The sequence below is a fragment of the Dromaius novaehollandiae genome, chromosome 4 (genome assembly GCF_036370855.1).
Source record: "Dromaius novaehollandiae isolate bDroNov1 chromosome 4, bDroNov1.hap1, whole genome shotgun sequence".
NCBI classification, from domain to species: Eukaryota; Metazoa; Chordata; class Aves; order Casuariiformes; family Dromaiidae; genus Dromaius; species Dromaius novaehollandiae.
In genome coordinates this window covers 67,971,015-67,988,720 of record NC_088101.1, presented here as the reverse complement: position 1 = coordinate 67,988,720, position 17,706 = coordinate 67,971,015, and the positions used below count along the sequence as shown (strand labels likewise).

Sequence of the window (17,706 nt, the reverse complement as noted above, 5' to 3'; positions counted from 1 at the left end):
CTAAACAGGCTCAAATATTAATGATCTGGTTGCAACGGATAACAAAAAAGCACAGGATATATAACCCATGCAAGTCAGCAATTGTTTATAATGTAAGCGTGAAGTTCCTTTATCCTCCTTGAAAATACTTTGTAGAATGGAATACCAGGCTATACATAAAAGCACTCCAAAAGGTGCTCAATAGCCTCTATCTATTCTATTTTTGTACGAAGAACAAAAGAATTGTCACTTGCACTGTTCTTGCTCAAGAAAGAATGGAAACTTCAGTAATGATGTGGCATATCTAATTCATTCTGTGATTGTACTCCTGAAGAGAGAAGGGAGAGGAGAAAAAAAAATAGCTTCAATGCCTGCTCTCCCCCTCCCTTTCCTTATTGAATGGAACTGTTGGCTAGAAGCATTAACTTTTCCCAGAAACTTTTTGATTTTTTTTTTGTTTGTTTTCTGCAGGAGAGACTTGCACAGGGGTGGGGGTATGTATGCATGCATTTATTTCACTCTCAAATTATTTCTTCCTCATTCCTTTCCTACTGAAAACTTACATATCTTCATAGAAAAGCAAACACTTCCAGGTCTGCTCTGTGAGAACTCCATATTCCTCAAAGCAATGGCTGATTGTCCCATTGTCCCAAGCTTTAAAAAAAATCCTTCACATAAAGTCTGAAATAGAAAAATATTTTTATTTACAAGAGTAAATAGTGTAGTGCAAGGAGAGTGGATTTAACCCTCAATAATGCATAGATTGATGCACTTTATAATCTATGTGATTTAAATAATTTTGCAGAGGTGTATGCACACCTGCTTTAAAGGTCAGACCTTTCCTACAGCCACTTACCTCACAGCTTAAAATCAGACAGAAGACATCTCCACTCTAGGTATTACCTGTATAATCCCATCTAATGTTTATCAAATAAACTGCCATTTAAACAGGTGTCTTTAAAATTTACTACAGAACCAGAAATAAACCCTTCTCAATATTAGCTATATAAGAATCTGAAAATAGATTGTTCATTCAGCCAGCAGAACTACCATGTCATGATCATATTGCAGCTCTTCCTGCCAAGAGTTTGTCTTTCAAAGGAAAACACTTTTTGTATGAAAGATTTTCCAGGATGGAATATGAGATGCCAAAAAAAGTAGTTGTTATCACTGCATGCACCAGCCACAGCTCTGGCTGATGTGCTGTGAACGTGGAAAGTGCGGGTGGCTGGCTTTCATTTTTGTCTTGCGTCCACACTTCCAACTCAGTTGACAACATCAGTACAACAAGCTTGCACAACAAGCTCAAATGTGGTAAAGGCAATTTGGTAAGATTTTAGTTAGGTGAGTAAAATCTATTCTTCATTGAAACCAGTGGGAGTTTTGCTTATGCTTCAGTTAGGCAAAGATGGTGTGTCTTTTTTTCTAGTCCATTAAAGAAATACTGTATGATCATATATTGGATCTAGTGAGAAAATCAGTATTCTTTATTTGGCTTGTTAAAGAAGTTATAGGTTTTTTCTCCTCTAGCATGGATAAATTAGATCAGTGAATTTCCCTATGATTTTGGCTGTTGGAGTGCACTATTAATGCTAATCAACAAATAGGGTTGCCAGTTTTTAGATTTGTAACTGTTCATATCCCACCTCCATGGTGGGATATCAGCCTTAAAAAAACTACCCCTCAGCTGGTAACAAGATGATTCTGAGGGTTTAACTCCTGCTGTGCTAGACCATTTGAAAAAGTAGACTCATCTCGCTGTTCTGGTCTGGTAGCTTCCTCATTATTGCCCGTAGGAGAAGGTTCATCTAAAGATGGTTCTGATCTTGTTCCAAGAGAATTACTGGCTTCAGAAAAATAACAAAATAAATAATTTTTAAAAATCCACTGCATTGATAAAATATATTCATCAATATTTACAATATTATGTGGAATTAAAATAGCAATAAGCAATATTAAGAAGATAAGACTTAAAGGTTAGGAAACATTAAAATAAGAATTCCTTTAACTATGCCCTCATTACAGTTCTCAAGTTACATCCATTTTCAGCTAGTAAGAAAGGAAAGCAGGATTTCAAAATTATTTCCATAGTGGACATATGTACAGCTACACGTCTTAAATACTGCTTAATAATTATTAACTATAAAAAGATTATTTGAGTTTTATGTTTTTGAAGAAGACTTTTTTTAAATAGTATTCCCTGTTGGTGTAGGGTATGAGTTTAGCAATTTATTTTTTCCTGTATTTTATTACAGAAAATATTTTGTCAGAAAAATAGTATTTTTGCAAGAAAATGCATTTAGGGGAAGAAGTTCTCTTCATAACTGCTAGTATTTATCTCACAGCTTCCTGATCAAGAGCCTGTCTTGTGATTTAAAGTGAAAAACTGGGTTAAAGTCATCCATGCTTTTTGAATGACTCCTTAATTTTGCATATGACAATAGGGTTTTTTTCCTGCCCTGAGCAATTCAGTTTTGTCTTTGGTATCACTTTCAAGTTGGGGGGGGAAAGAATGGAGTTTTAACAGATGCAAGTCTGATGTTTAGTCTTCTGTCTCTTAATCACCTCCATCCTGTCAGAAAAGAGAACATATGGAAAAATTTTCTAGTGCAGGAGAGGAGGAGGAATCTGAAACTGCTGATTTTATGTAATTGCTGATTCTATTACTGGTCTGAAGAGGCATGAACTGTCTGCTCCAAGTCACTCCAGTGTACTAGCTCTCTGAACCTCCCCTTTATATCTGAGCAGAGTCCAGTCATAACAGGGAACATGGGCTTATCACATGTTGTGGAAACAACATATGAAATCATATGAAATCATCGTAATTATTCCAACAATACCACATGTCAAGGGACAGAAAATAGCCTCTTATTTCCAATCTCCTGCAATGATGTCTATGTTAAGTAACTCTGAGTAACTCTCTCATCAAGGGAAATTCTCCAGAAAGTAACAGGTTTAAACCAGTCATTTATGCCTGAGTTTATCCAGCCCTTTTCAATAATCAAGGAATGACTTGCATGTCAAAGAACTTGCTGTTCATAGGTAGCTCTGCCAAATCTAGAATTCTTGGTTTCATTTTTAAAGTTCCATACTGAAATAAAAAGATCACTCTTCTGCCTTTCCTTTGGTTTTACTATGACAAATACTTACCAGATAGAGACTGAAAATACTGCATTGTAAATGCCACCAGAATTGATAAAAGAAAAGTTCCCATGAAGTATATCTGTGAGGATAAGTTTAAAAACATGTTAGATCAGTGCAAAGCCTAGGTACTGCTCCAAATGAACCAGTGCTTGTACCGAAGGAGCAATACATACCAGAGTAGATTGTAAAATATTGTTCCAGAAAACTCTTAGATAAAAATAAAGCAATGCTAATGAGCATGGACTAACTGATTCTTGGTTACTATAATTCCAGCACCTACAACGAAAAGATTAAAACAAATAATTAGTCCTACTCTGCAATTTTGTGACATCTGTCATCTGGGAATCTCAAATGGATTTGCAACAGCCCTCAATAACCCAGAGAAACAGGCAGATATTATCATCGCATCCTACAGATGGTGAAGTGAAAATGCATAAAAATACCAGATTAACCTCATTCAGCACAAAATATCTTACCCTAGGAGCATGCTTTTATTTTCTGATTAGTCAATAACCGGTTTAAGCATTCAGGCTATCCTTGCCAAGCAGTCACATACAAGGTCATATCCAAGTTACTTTGTTCTAACTAATATGAGTCAATAGCAGTAGGATTCATGTCAAGGTTAGAGCCATAAAATTTAGCTGTCTATGCAGGAGATTGTTAAAGAAAGACACATCAGACGGTGCAAGGCTAAGTAACGCAGTCAGAACTTAGTAAGTGCTGTAGCTGAGTAGTTACGGGGCATCTGTTGTGGGGTGAGCTGAGCTGCTTTCCAGGGTCCATTAATGAGAAGTTCACTGACTAGAGGAGTTTAGACAGCAAAATCCCAGGTAGTTATTTTAAGTAAGTTGCAACTGATTCTTTCCTATCAAGGTGAGCAGGCTGGGGTGGGTGGGTGGGTGGGGGTGTGGGCTGTTGGCAAGGGGAAATATGTTCTCCTGCAAACAGAAGTGCAGGATGATGGGAAATCACTGCAGGGCTGTCAGCTCTAGAGTTAATCTCACTGCAAAGCAGATGAGTTCAGCCCAAGTGAAAACAGAACTCAGGCTCAAGTTTACAATCCCAGTTGGACCAAGGCTAACTAAAGTGAAGAACAATTTCAATGGATTATTGGTGAATTGACAAATGGGCATTTATGTCGATATAAGCTTCACTTTTTAGGGTCACACAACACTCTGCCAAAATAGAAAGTAAAGCACTCATTCTTTGTTCAATGTATTAACCACTAGCTCCTCCTTCCTTAAATATCTGAAAGAGTTTTGCAGAACTACCAAATACTGTGTAAGCTTTCCATTCCCACTGTGCTTTTCCAACACATGTTGCCTTATTTACATAAAGGAAACCTAAGTTCTGTACTGGAACCAGAGTTCTTTAGTGGTTTGTGCATGGACTGCTGGTATGGGCAGTTCAAAAAGCAGACCTGTAGCCTTCTCACACATCTGATATTCTGTACCAAGAAGGTGTGCCAGGATGTTTTGCGGCACAGTGTGAGAGCAGGAATACACTGAAGTACCTTGAAAAATCATCTTTGCTGAGTAAATAGGAAGGACTGCTATCATCTCAGTTATATACTTTTAACAATTCCTTATTAAATTATGACATATTTATCACTAAAAGATTATTTTGGACAGCATACAAATTGTCAGTGCCTATATTAGGAACTTAAGTACACAGAACTGGAAAAGATCTCCTGGATCACTGAATCCATTCCCTGTTATTTCAGGTAACCAGGTATAATCAAGTGTCTCCTAACTGGCTGCAATTGAAGTATATTTAGGCAGTTTAAGATTAACAGGCATTACAAGCATGTTGATCTTACCTCTGTGTAATCTGCCTTAAATCATACAGGTGAACAAAGTTAATAATTCTAGGAGTTGTTGCTCTCAGAAGTAAATGCTACTCACATGGAAACACAGACGATACTGAGAACTTTGCTGAAGAAGCAGAAAAAGACTCACCTGTAATAAAGTTCCTGAAGAAGTGAAGCATTACTAGAATGCATAGTTTGATCGATTTCCAAGTGATCCAGAATGTAGGAAGGTATGGAGTTACCTTCTTCTATGAGAAGGGCCAAATTAAAGAACCCCTAATGAAAAACAAAGTATATACACTTTGAATCATTAAGTTTTCATATGTATATTTAAAGTCTAATGTAAGCATCATATATCTAAATGATTATAACTGTCTTCTAAAAATTTATTACAATGTGAGCCATGTGATCTTCACTGAATAATTAGACAGCCTTCTTTCCCAACCGTATACTCAGGTGAATTCCGAAACTGCAAGTTTCTAGCATTCATTTGCTGTGGTCCTGATCACCATTTTCTCAGGAACTAGCTGAAAGAGGTTCTTAGCTTTCTCATTTTAAGTTGCACTTTAAACAGAGTCACCATAGCAAACTGTCAGGTTTTATCTACTGGAGAAATACAGACTGAAAGAAGAAATGGATTCATACTCTGTTCTGTTAGCATTTAATTCCCTTACCCCTAGCTTGCTATACACCAACAGTAATTGCAACAGTGATTCTGAGAGCAGAAAATTGCTCCATGCACTTTAAATCCTTAATCATCTTACAATTTTTTCTACTTGGACAAGTCTTAAGCATCAGACTTCAGAGGCATAATGATGAGTATGTAGGAAAGCTACTATAGGATTTACCTTCGGCTTGGCTTTCACACTTCAAAATAACTGTTCATGTGTCGCTTCTTTCCTTTGCTAGTTGATCAGTAATGTTTTGTCCTAATATCCTCAGAACAGAACCCAGCTTTGCTAATTTGACAAAGCTCCCATACAAGATATTGTCTGGGGAAAGTGTCACAGGGCCAGGGAGAGCAGAATAAAGCATGGGGGATATTCCAGGAGACTGCAGGCAAACCACTGCATGTCTTTGGTAATGTGACTTGGTATATCTTTTCATTCTAAAACATTTTAAGATGAAGATTTTGTTGGTGAAGGGAATGCAGTGAAAAAATTCACTGTAGGATTCACTCTATATATGAAGGGAAACGGACCAGTCTTCTTGTTTATTTCCTAAAACAGCAGAGAATAGTACTGCAGTAAAACTCAGGCAGTCTATTAACTTGCATTAGTGAAAATACAAAGGTCACAACAGAATCAACTGTGTGAAAACAGGGTAGCACTGAATTAGGCCATTCAGCTCTAGCTCTGAAAACAGCCTAATTCTAGGCTATCTGTCTATCTGTTCTAGGTCTATCTTCTATTATCATGAAACAGTAAATACTGACTCATAAGGTATTTTGAAATAATTATAACTTATTCTAGCAGGTGTGTTCAGTGCACACGTGTAGCCAAACTGAATAACTAGTTTCAGGTTATTCTAAACACTGGTGTTTTACTAATACATTACAACTGCAGACCCACCTGTGAGTCTCCCTCTAATGCAGCTTGTGCATACATCCGCACTGAGAGCTCAAGGTCTTTAGACTGGTTCTGATAACCATAGTAGTAGAAATCTCCCATTTTCAAATAAGCTGTGGAAGAAAACAGCAACAGATCATTTAAAGTCGTAGAGATAGAATTAAACTATAAATGTGATGGAGAATTTAATAATACTTCTATCTAAAGCAGCATATTAAAAATAGAGATACTCCTTTTCTCTGATTATCTCTTTATATCAGATGACCTGGGGAAAATGTTTATCCTGGCTGAAATTTCTCTTGGTTGCTCTTTAATAGATGACTTTAGCGAATAACATCGCTACTTTTACAAAAACTGAGAGACTTAGAGACTTCATATTTCTTCTTCACGTACTAAGTGTGTCTTTGGGGGAACTGTAGTCCTACTGTTTAGGTTAGCCCTACTAACCTATCACACTTAAAAACACGCTCTTTAGGTGTTTGTTCTGTACTTGTCACTATGGTAGCTGTACCCATCCCAAAAATACAGAATACTTTGCTGAAGCTAATTTCATTAGTTTCAAAACCATCCAATTCCAGGACAACTGTAGGAGAAGACTTCTGGTCTAAAAGGAAGTAATGGCTGGCAAATCTTCTATGAACGTCTTTCTCTGATACTGCCCAGAAAAGAAATGCTCCACCAGAGTGGGCGTTGACTCAGAGAGGAACAAGCATGTCATTGCACTAAGTTATGCTAAAGAGTTGGTAAAATTCCATGAGTACACCTACACTAGGCTTTCCCAGAATGGTTTGAAATACCTCAAAGCCTTGCCTTGTGTATCAACAACAGCAGCTATCTATAAATCCCATTTGTTTCTAGAGCAGACTACAGCAAAGCTCTTCCAAGAAGCAAGTGTGGCATCTCGCCCGCCTGCTGTCAGTCACCGTCCCAGCAGAGGCTGTAGACAGGCTACATGGCATGGCTGGCACCGAAGCTGTGTGTGGCACCTGAACGTTGTGGTGAATCGTGAAGAAGATGGTTCCCCTTAGGTTTATCATCTGAGTCATTCCAGCCCTGACCTTGGGAGCAGGCCAGCAATACGCACTGGCCATGTAGTCACCCTGCGCTGTGGAGCCCGGGAGCCTCAGCTGCCAGGGTTCGGCTCCCCCAGGCCCAAAACCCAGGCAGGGGACTTGATCCTCCTCCACTATTGCAGACAGGGGCCTGAGATAAAACTCCCCATATGTGACTTCTGTGAAGAAGAGAGAAAGAAATAAAATCCTTCTGTTGCTGAAGCCAAGGAGTCTTCTGTCATTTACCTCAGTGGAACCACAGTCTTACTCCTGCGAGTCTGAACTTCAGAAGCTTCTCTAATGTCAGACTGCACCAGTGGATCTGTAGGAGTCCGGCTACACTGCACCTTGCTAAGCAGGTTACAAACTCTTCACAAGAGTTATCGGGGTTGTGAGTTCCTGTGGCTTTAGGATCTGTCAGTGTTGTATTTAGTTTCAACGCTGCTGCGTATTTCAATGAATAGCTTGAATTATTTTTACACTGCACTTGTTCGCGTGCTTACTACAAAGCATTTAAACTTGTGAGACAATCAGATCAATGTTTTCAAATATTAAGTAGCTCTTTCAAAAGCATGAAATTACTTAGTCACTGAAGTCACAGATGTATTAAAATTCAGGGCCAGAGAAAAAGTAACTAATATTTGAACAAACCTTCTATTCCAGAAAGACATATATTTTGTTTTAGAGAGACAGAGAATCCTTAAATTCCCCCAGGTGATCTGTGCCATGTTAGTAAACTTTGTACCCTAACAGAAAAACCCATAATAAGTTAGATAAGGAATCCTTTAGCCTTCCTTAGTTTCTCATGAATCAATTATGATATGGAAGTATATTGGCTTTTGGATTTTCTCTTTGATAAACTAAACAGCATGAACTCCTAAAGCGTACCACTATGTTATTTTTTTTTTTTTTAACCCTTGAGTCAATTGCTCAGGCTCCTAAATGTCTAGCCCTCTCTCAGAGCTCGACTTGTTTTTTTTTTTTTGAAGTTTTATCCATTTTATCCCATAAAAGGGAAATTCTCAGAAAAACTGCTCTGAAACACATTCCTTAAATATATTTTTTCTGACATTCTTGTTCTTCTAAAAAGGAAGTCCATGAAAAGCAGGGATTTCTCATTTAAAGATGACACACAAAAAACTGTGCAGCATTTTTCTAGATCAATCACTGTGTCTTGTTATTGCAGACAGAAGAAAGAGCAAAACGAAAGACAGAGATTAGCTTTTAGCACATGGTGCAATTTGAGAATGGAGAAGACAGAAATACAAAATTCCATGTCTGGCCTGTACTCTTCCCTTAACTTGCTCACTCATATAAAAGTTGTTACAAATGTAGTAGTGGAAAATTAAAACTGCACTCCTTTAGAGATCTGAAATCAGAAAGAGCTTCTTATACATACCAAATGAGGGTGCATTGATTTGAGAAACAGAGAAATTATAGTATCTCCAAACACAATCGGTTGCTAGGTATTTCGTTGCTAGGTCCTGGAAAGAAAATAAATTCATCCATTTACATCACAGATAAGATATTAGGATCACATTATCATTAATGAGTATTCCTTTCAGGATAATGCGTTACAAATACATTTACTTACTGGTCTTTCTTCACAGATGTGTGCTAAATTTGACTGTGACACTTCAATCCCAGTTTCAGCTGCTAAAACATAATGCAGCAGAGCTTCATGCCTAGTATTAGATAAAATAAATCAGTGAAAAAACTAACAAAAATCACAAGCATTTTAGTTATAGCTAAAAAGTACTAAATAAATGGATACAATCACTTAACAAAATTTGGGTACAAGGTTTAAAAGCAACAGGCTAGCAAAGCCATGCAACAGCTACATCTACTGGCAACACTTGGTGTAATAAACCTTGCAGGAGCTCAAGAATCTTCAGTTTTCTCTCTTGTGTTAAGGCCAGAGCAGCTCCAGTGAGCATTTGCTCTTTCAGAGTGCAAGACGATGATAAAACTGAATCGATATTAAGCCCAATTATCTATTTAAATGTTTCAGATAAAACTTGCTTAAAAAATCCTCCACTTAAACTCTGTAATTCACACAGCTATGTTAACATCCATCAAACAAGAATCTGAGTACTTCTTTGGTATGTTTTATCCTTTTATTTCTATGATTTGCCTTGTATGTTTAGATCATAAGCTCTGTCGAACAAGAAATGTACAAGGGAACAAGCCCTAGAACAGTCTCAGTCACTCTATGGACTCTACTGCAAGTATATAGGCACTACTATAGGCACTACTGCAAGTACTAAAAGCAAATTTATGCTAATAAAGCAAGTAATAAAAGCAAATTTTTCACTTGCAGCATAGTATTTTGGTACTGCAGTACAGTGGTACAGCACTGCCTCTGATTCCACAGGATAGTTTCTCTTTCATGTTCTCTGTCACTGATCTACTCAATATTATGAAGGTTAAGTATTCAAAAATTAAAAGGTAGACTTTTTTAAAAATCATGGGTTTGGTTTTAGAAGTCTGAGACATAAAAACGGTCAATCTTTGTGTAGTTTTTCCTATCAAAGCTTCTAAGGGTCATGCTTTCAAAGACTGTCTCCACAACATAAAGCTAAGACCATGGCAGGTTTTGCAGTTTGTTGGTGTGCTTAACTGGAAACAAACATGGTCACATATACATTTGACGTCAGGAGCAGGGATTTAAGCCAAGAAACTTGAAATAAAGTTGGTGAAAGCAGTTGCCCCTTACAGAATAAGCAGGCTTAATCTCCTGTTTCCCAACTGCCTCTGCAAGATTCCAGATTCTTCCTTGTATTTGTCTTGTAAAAATATCTGGGATAATGGAGACCTGGCACAACAGGACTAATTCATGATACCTAAGCTGGGATGTTAGCTCTAAACTAAAAAAGAAACTTGTAGAAAAGGGTTATTCCAAAACAATCCACTGAGCGTTTCTTGCAGTGAGTTCTTCTAAGTTTGAAGTATTAACTAACTGCTAGCAGGGGCAGGCTGCGTGACTATATGAACCACTGTCTTAATCAAATATGACAGTTTCTATGGTCTGACGCCTGCCCATACAGAATCTGATGTTTATACCTACAGCCAAAAATGGAGCATCAACTTGGAGGCTATTTTAAATACTCTTGGCTCACTGGATATTGTAGCCTATTATGCTTTAGGGAACAGAGCATATTAACTATTCACAAAAAAAGAACAAATCTAATCTAATAGCTTGAGTTTTCATGACATAGGAGAACTTCTGCTGTCAAAGTCAGTTTGGATTATTGGACAGTACGGTGAATTCACTTGTAAAATGTCTTGCCTACTACTTGAGACTATAGCTGACTTTAGGGTCAGCAATACTGTGTGTGACAAGGCATGTCTTATCTCAGCACTATGTGTCAGTATTCCTTGCAGTGTATTGCTACTTTTAGCCACCCTGACGCTTATATCCCCTAGAATTTGTTTAAAAAAAAAAAAAAAAAAAAAAAAAAAAAGAATTAAAGAAATGAAATGACATATTAGTTTCATTGTTTTGGCTTTTACTCAGACTATTTCCTATCAAGTCCAGAATGGCCCCAGTGCAAAAGCATTGTTTGCCTGCATTGGACTGATGCAGCATGACATTCTCAGTGTACTTTCAGAAACTCTCCCAAATTTCAGAAGGGCATGGGCCTTGTCAGCTCCACCTGGTCGACATTCCGCTCTATAAACTCTTTTCCACTTGATTCTGTCAGACTTCTTGAATTATGCCTTGGATCAATTCCTATTTCCCTTTATGTCAATAGGTGTTTTGCCACCAATTTCAAGGTGCTACAATTTGTATTTTTTGAGGTGATGGCCCAACATTATAGTACATAAATAAAAAATAGAAAATGAACTTGAAGAGAACAGAACAAACATACCATGAAAGTTCCAGATAAGCATTGAGAGCTTTTCTGATGACATGACCTAAGTAGCCATTCTTCTCCGCAACGTGTTTTGCCCAGCTGTAGAAAAGAAACAAACAATAATAAATGAATAGCCCCCAGTAATGTTTTCCCCATTCACATTGACTCGAAGGACAGGAAAGGATGTGAGATCATTTAGCCTGACTTCTACCATAAGACAAACTACTGGATTTCACAGTAATTGCTGCATCAAGCTTTTAACTGTTGACTGAATGAGAACATATTTGTTCATACATCTCCATAAGTGTATCAGAGATGCATCTTCTCTTGGCAAAATTGCTTTTTTTTCTTTTTCTTTGAAGAAAACAAAGTGCTGTAACTACTCATCACCCTTTTTGTTGATGGAAAATATCAATTCTACCACATCAGGACCCTGATATCTTTTGATGAGCAAGCATGCCTTGGTTTGTTCACTAAAAGTACTCAGCATCTCTGAAAATCTGCTCGATATTTAAATACATATATTCATGTGGATCAAACTTGACTGCAAGGGGATCTCTTCTCAGGGAGGAAAGCGCCATGCAGTAAAAGATATTTAGACTATGGACTTAAAAATCACCAATAATTAAAGTAACCCAACCAGAAGAACATTCTCCTTTAACAAATGGTTTCATTCCTTACATTACAGCTTTTTCTGGATCTCGTGGGAAGTCTTCCATATTTCCTGTGATGTAGTACAGAGAGCATCGTAAAGTTCCTTCTATATGTCCCCCTTGGGCAGCTTTATAGAAATATTGTGCAGCTACTGTCTGTGAAGAAACAAGACACAATTGGCAATGCTGCATTATTAATGCTTATTAAGCTTTGTTTTCAAGGACTCATTTCATTAAATAAAAAAAGGCAATTGGCTAAAGAGACCAGGTCAGTTTAACTACCTTTAGTGTAGTTAGGTGAAATGATTTCCTCTGTTCTAACTTTCTAACAGTTCAGGCTGGAAAAAAAGTATTTAAAAATTGGAATTCTGCTAATGTATTGAATTTCAGACAGAAAGGTATATAAATGAATAACTGCCACCTGGCAGCATACAAGTGTCATGTGTGCTGACAAAGTAGGTCAGTGATTCTCTAGTAGAGAGATTAACAATGGACCCTGGAATAGAGAGACAGAACAGGACTTTTCTGCTGGAGATGTCTAAGGGAATGCCGGGATGCTGAGGAGCAATGGCACTTCTCAGCATGTCTTGCAGTGCACAACCACAGCTCCCAAGCCTATGAACCTGACTGATAAAAGATAACGCAGGCTGAGTAGGCAGGGCCAGAGCTGCAGAAGTGGGAGACCTGTGTGACTCTCCATGTCTAATCCTCAGAAAAAGTAACGTGCAATGCAAAACAAAGCAGCACATAGCCTGAAATAAGTTATTTCAGGAACTTTTTAACCATCAGCATCTGTTTTATGTGAGTAATCACGGACTTCAGAATCTCCAGAACAGCCCAAACAAAGTGCTTCTCTTCCCATGCATTTGGTGAATAAAGAAACCTGGGCACTCTTATGAGCAGTTCCTTTTGAACTGTGTATTTCGGTCCCTGGGAAAGGAAAATTTGTTTGTCAAATGCATGTTGCTGAGCACTTGCTGCTGTTGGCAATAAAAATGCTCACTGCCTGGAGTTCATCCAGACCTCAGAACTCACAGGCCACACTGAAAACATCTTTTAGCTCCAAGCACACAGCCTTCTTGCACTTATTATAGCCTGCCTTACCATGCTGTTGTACTGTATGTGCTGTTTGGTCATAAACTACCCACATAAGGTATTTCTGGCAAAGTTACTTACAGGAACTATAACCAAAGCAAATCTTTCCTGTTAGGGAAAATAACTTTTCTCACTGACACATTCAAAATTAAACAAATAGGACGTGTCACAGAAGGATAAAATAAAATACTGCAGTCTACCAGGATTATATGAAAGAATTACATTTTGCAAATCTAGCTTGAAGAACTTTTCACATGGTGCTGAGGTTCACAGAAGCTATATGAATGTAGCGTAACTGTTCAGAAGACCTTCTAACTGTTCAGGGACAAGCTTCTGCTGCTTTTATCTATTGCGGGAAGCATCCTTTTCCCATGAAGTACCAGAGAATTCACTGGGACTTCTGCTGACCTGAACAGCTACTCTGCTTGAGTCACAGTGGCAAAATTAAGGTCCTTAAGGAGGTTTAAAATCCAAGACCTTTCCACTTCTATCTCAAAATCAATTTTGTAGGCATTTTTAATGGGATTTGTTGTATCCTCTGCAATGGTCGACTTTGAAGGCATGAGAATGTGAGAGCACACAGTATCCTGGTTGGTGTCAATGGAAGGAGGAAAGCAGAGGTAGCCCCTGTAGCTAAATCTGCATCTGTTTTGTTTCTACATTAAAGGAACACAAAGACATGCATGACTGAGATATTCGAGTAACATCTCTCAAAACAATCTGACTGAATTTCCAAGTGACACTGTTCTCTGTGATAAAAAGTATCAAAATCTGACTCAGAGTGAACACAGCAGCCTCAAGAATGAAGCCAAAATTTGCAAATTGGGCCCTGCTGTAAAAAAAAAAAAAAAAGTAGCATTAAATATTTACTCACTTGATTTCTACCAGGCACTCCAGGGAAAATCCCATCTAAATAAAGGACACCAAGGTTATATGATGCATCTGGATTTCCCAATTCTTCAGCAATTAACCAGTGTTTGGCTGCATTTCTGTAGTCTCTTCTAAAATTGTGGTAATACCATCCCAATCCATTCACTGCCTGGGGCAAGCCCTGGGGGAAAGAAAAGAGCAGGCTGGGGTCACACACTTGGTGCTGCTATTGTTCACCTTGTGGTTCCAACCTCCTGTTGGACTGTGGTGTTTGGTGAACTTGGTGAACGCAAAATTCCACTCATCTGGGAATACAGACTAAGGAATACAAAAGTTTGCTGGCTTTTTTTGTGCTTTTCTTCCTCAAGGCCTCATGCTGAAAGCAAACCCTCTCCAGGCAAGGGACCGCAAAGACATTCCCTCAGAGTCTGTCGCGCTGTTCATTAAGGAATGGTTCCACCCTGAAATGCAACTCTAGCATCTTCTTATTCTATAGAGTCTCAGCCTGTCTGTATTCAGATTTGTACCTGGTTATTAGCGAAGCCCTATGGACATTGTCAGTAGTTTAACCAGTTCTGGGTTTAGAGCTAGGAATGTATCCAAGGCCTAGGTATGGTTATATTCTTATACAAAGCAAGTTCACTAAGAACATGGCTTGCCTTATCTGACTGTACTAGATCATTAAATGGAGTGAGGCTCCTTTCCTCTGTTGTGCCCCTCAGTGTTATCCCCAACCCTGGAAAAAATAAAAGGTTTTGGGACATCTGTGTTTTCTCCTTGAAGTATAGATGACGAGGGGGGAGAGAGAGAGAGAGAGAGAGTACTGTCTTTTGCTGGTCACCAGCATGCACCTGGAAGAGTTCAGCTACTAAGGCGGCAACAATCCTAAGCAGAGTGAACTATCAATAGTCCCACTCAAGACAGAGGGAGAACCAACTATTTACACACAATTATGATAGTATACATTTTACATGTATCAGGGTTCATTATTATTAGCATCTGCTATAGGATGATTATGATCAAATATTTATTATATTTTACCTTGGCTGCTGCTTTCTTCATCAATTTTAAAGCAAGTTTTGTGTTCTTTTTCACACCTTGACCCTAAAAAATGGATAGGTGAAACAATCACTGTTTACAAATACAGAGTACAAGCTGATGAAAATTCACAGATACTCATTCAAAATGCATTTTTACATTGAGTCTATTATTTACTAGGGTTTACTCAGCTCTAAAGAGTTGAAAAAAAGCGGTTTTGTGCCAATAATTCCTTCACAGCTTCACACAAGCGCAATGATTCACTTTAGGAAAAACAATTTCACTAGTTGACCCAAGCAATTTTTATGGATAAATAACATCATATCTCGTTAAGTTTCAGTAATTAAAGAAGAATGAGTAGCGTCAATAGGTTCACAGATTGTTCACAATTTGGCAGAGGATAAGAGCTCTCAGCTTTCCTGAGAAAGGCTGTTGGGGTGTCTCTAGAGGACATACATAGATGTAATGCTGATGATATTCATACAAAAAAATTGCAGGCACAGATCAAACCGACCAGGGAGGCTCACCCCACTGTCAGGGATGCTCAAAATTAACAGAAGCAAAACTTGAGCAAGCATTTTGTATAGAATAACCCTCCACTGGCAAATGAATGAGGTGAACATCTAACAGGTCTTTACTAACATCTCTAATCTGTAGTATGCTAGATTGTCTTATGGGCCACACTGCTTAGCTGATACAGCTTATTAGACTCAGGCAGGGTTATGCCTGCAAGTTTAGCCTCTGTAACCTGCTGCTTCTAGTCCAGAAGGCCCAACTGAATGGGGAGACTGTTAATTCCTACTCAGACAAAATTTGTGCTTAGAGATCTAAGGAAGGACATTCTGAGAAGCAATCTAACTTCCACCTACATCTCTACACCTAGCCTGTGCCTACCAGCTGGTTAGATCTTCAGGGGTGCCAAGCCACTAGGAAAAATAAGGGTCTACGATTTTGGTGAGATTTTGATCCTGAATCTGGCTAGGAATAAAGTGACTAAACTGGTTTTAACTTACTCTTTTTTATATTTTTATGCATATCTGGTAAAATTAATATTAGATTCATAACTATTGAGTGATTTTCAGAGCTAATCTAAAAGCACTGTGTATGCTCTCACAATGTGTCACTGCAGATAAATTATAAATGTTCATATATGTAAAACCTAATTTATCTGCAGTGACACATTTTTTACTCAAAGGAATGATTTTTTGAAGTGAAAACATGAAATGTGCCTTACCTTAAATAACACAATGGCATAATCATATATTAACACTGGATCTTCTGTTTCTATTGCACCCTTTTCATACCATTCTATTGCTGCTTCAGGATTTTTTGCAACTCCCTGTTGGCCCCAGAACAGCATCTGAGCCAATCGTTGCTAAAAGAAAACAAGGTAAACACCAGCGTGATACACATTAGCATTGAAGAAGCAAACTTTTGCAGGCTTAAACGGATTTTAGATACGTAAAGAAAGTTTCATGTCCTAGACAGTTTGAAAGCAGTTGGTTATCAGGAAAGTTCAGAGAGGGTTTCCAATGGTGAAATGTACTGATAATAGACCTACTGCAGGTCTGGCTTTTGCAGGTGTCAGTAATATGAAAGTCTGGCTTGATTTAAGTGCAGAAGTAAATGGTAAAGGCACTGGTAAATGCATGCAAATGCCTCAGTATTACAACATATGATGCCAATCTGAGACCAGCAGCAGCAACTGCACAGTGTCAAATACACACCAGAGATCAGAGAAGGAGGCTGCAATACTAAGTCTTGATCACCCTTTCCTTTTGCCTTGCATCATTCTTACAGCTGTTTGCATGGTCATTGGATATTGTGAGACAGAAACATGGGAAATAGCTCAAGCTCACAAGTAAGAAGTAATTCTGAGTGGGAAGAGAGCAAGTCGGTCCTCCCCAGTAACGTTCCTATGTACTCTGCAGAGGTACATACCTAATGCACATATAAAACCAAGAGAGGGGAAATGTATTACTTTGTACCTGTGCAGCTGCATTTCCTCTTGTTGCTTCATGTTTTAACCACATAAAGACATCACCATTTTCTTTTGTTTGAGCTTTTAGCAGTTCATCATCCAGCAGCCTCACAGTTTCAACAAATGCCTGAGAAGTAGGTGAATAGAAGGAAACCATTAACAATGAATTCATACACCTGCCACCAAATGAAAATGTTGCCTCATCCTTAAAAACTTGTGCTCAATTCTGGGATTTAAAATTCTCACCATCCCTTTGCTGGCCAGTGCATTAGGGAACATCCTTACACGCAGTGTAAAACCATTTGCTGTTTTTTTCAGACAGATCATTTGCACTGCCCCTTTCAATCTTTCAAGAGTTTGTGTAGCAAACTGGCATACAGACAAGCCCTTCCTAAATAAGATTCATTTTTCTGGCAGTCTGCTTTCTCCATGCAATCGGGCAGAGAATTCCAGGATAACCAGCTGAACTGCTCCCAGGAATGAGAACTATGGCATCAAACAATCTTTGACTTATCCAGGACTCTTCCTCTAAAGCACCACAAGGAGTTATTTTTTCCAGAGTCATACAATTTATGAATATTTTGAAAATTATGAAATTATGAAAATTTTAGAAAAAGAAGATAAAGAAGGTAGAAAATAAAATGAAGGAATGATATGGA

At 38.2% G+C, this 17,706-nt stretch overlaps 1 protein-coding gene across 3 annotated transcripts in view; it reads right to left on the bottom strand.

Moving 5' to 3' along the window:
• Window positions 1–661: 661 nt before the first annotated feature.
• SEL1L3 (SEL1L family member 3) overlaps window positions 662–17,706 on the bottom strand; it is a 37,794-nt gene continuing 20,749 nt past the window's right edge. Inside the window, exons 12-24 of one of the 3 annotated variants that reach the window (XM_064511339.1) lie at window positions 17,055–17,174; window positions 16,301–16,441; window positions 15,070–15,132; window positions 14,033–14,209; window positions 12,092–12,219; window positions 11,426–11,509; window positions 9,148–9,238; window positions 8,953–9,037; window positions 6,505–6,614; window positions 5,082–5,209; window positions 3,297–3,399; window positions 3,130–3,202; window positions 662–1,826 (exon numbers count right to left, since the gene is read on the bottom strand). In XM_064511339.1, the coding sequence (XP_064367409.1) occupies window positions 1,663–1,826; window positions 3,130–3,202; window positions 3,297–3,399; window positions 5,082–5,209; window positions 6,505–6,614; window positions 8,953–9,037; window positions 9,148–9,238; window positions 11,426–11,509; window positions 12,092–12,219; window positions 14,033–14,209; window positions 15,070–15,132; window positions 16,301–16,441; window positions 17,055–17,174 (1,467 nt within the window). In that variant the 3' untranslated portion in view covers window positions 662–1,662. Of the gene's footprint in view, window positions 2,552–3,129; window positions 3,203–3,296; window positions 3,400–5,081; window positions 5,210–6,504; window positions 6,615–8,952; window positions 9,038–9,147; window positions 9,239–11,425; window positions 11,510–12,091; window positions 12,220–14,032; window positions 14,210–15,069; window positions 15,133–16,300; window positions 16,442–17,054; window positions 17,175–17,706 lie in introns of all 3 variants that reach the window. The other 2 variants (XM_064511340.1, XM_064511341.1) reach the window with 2 other exon arrangements.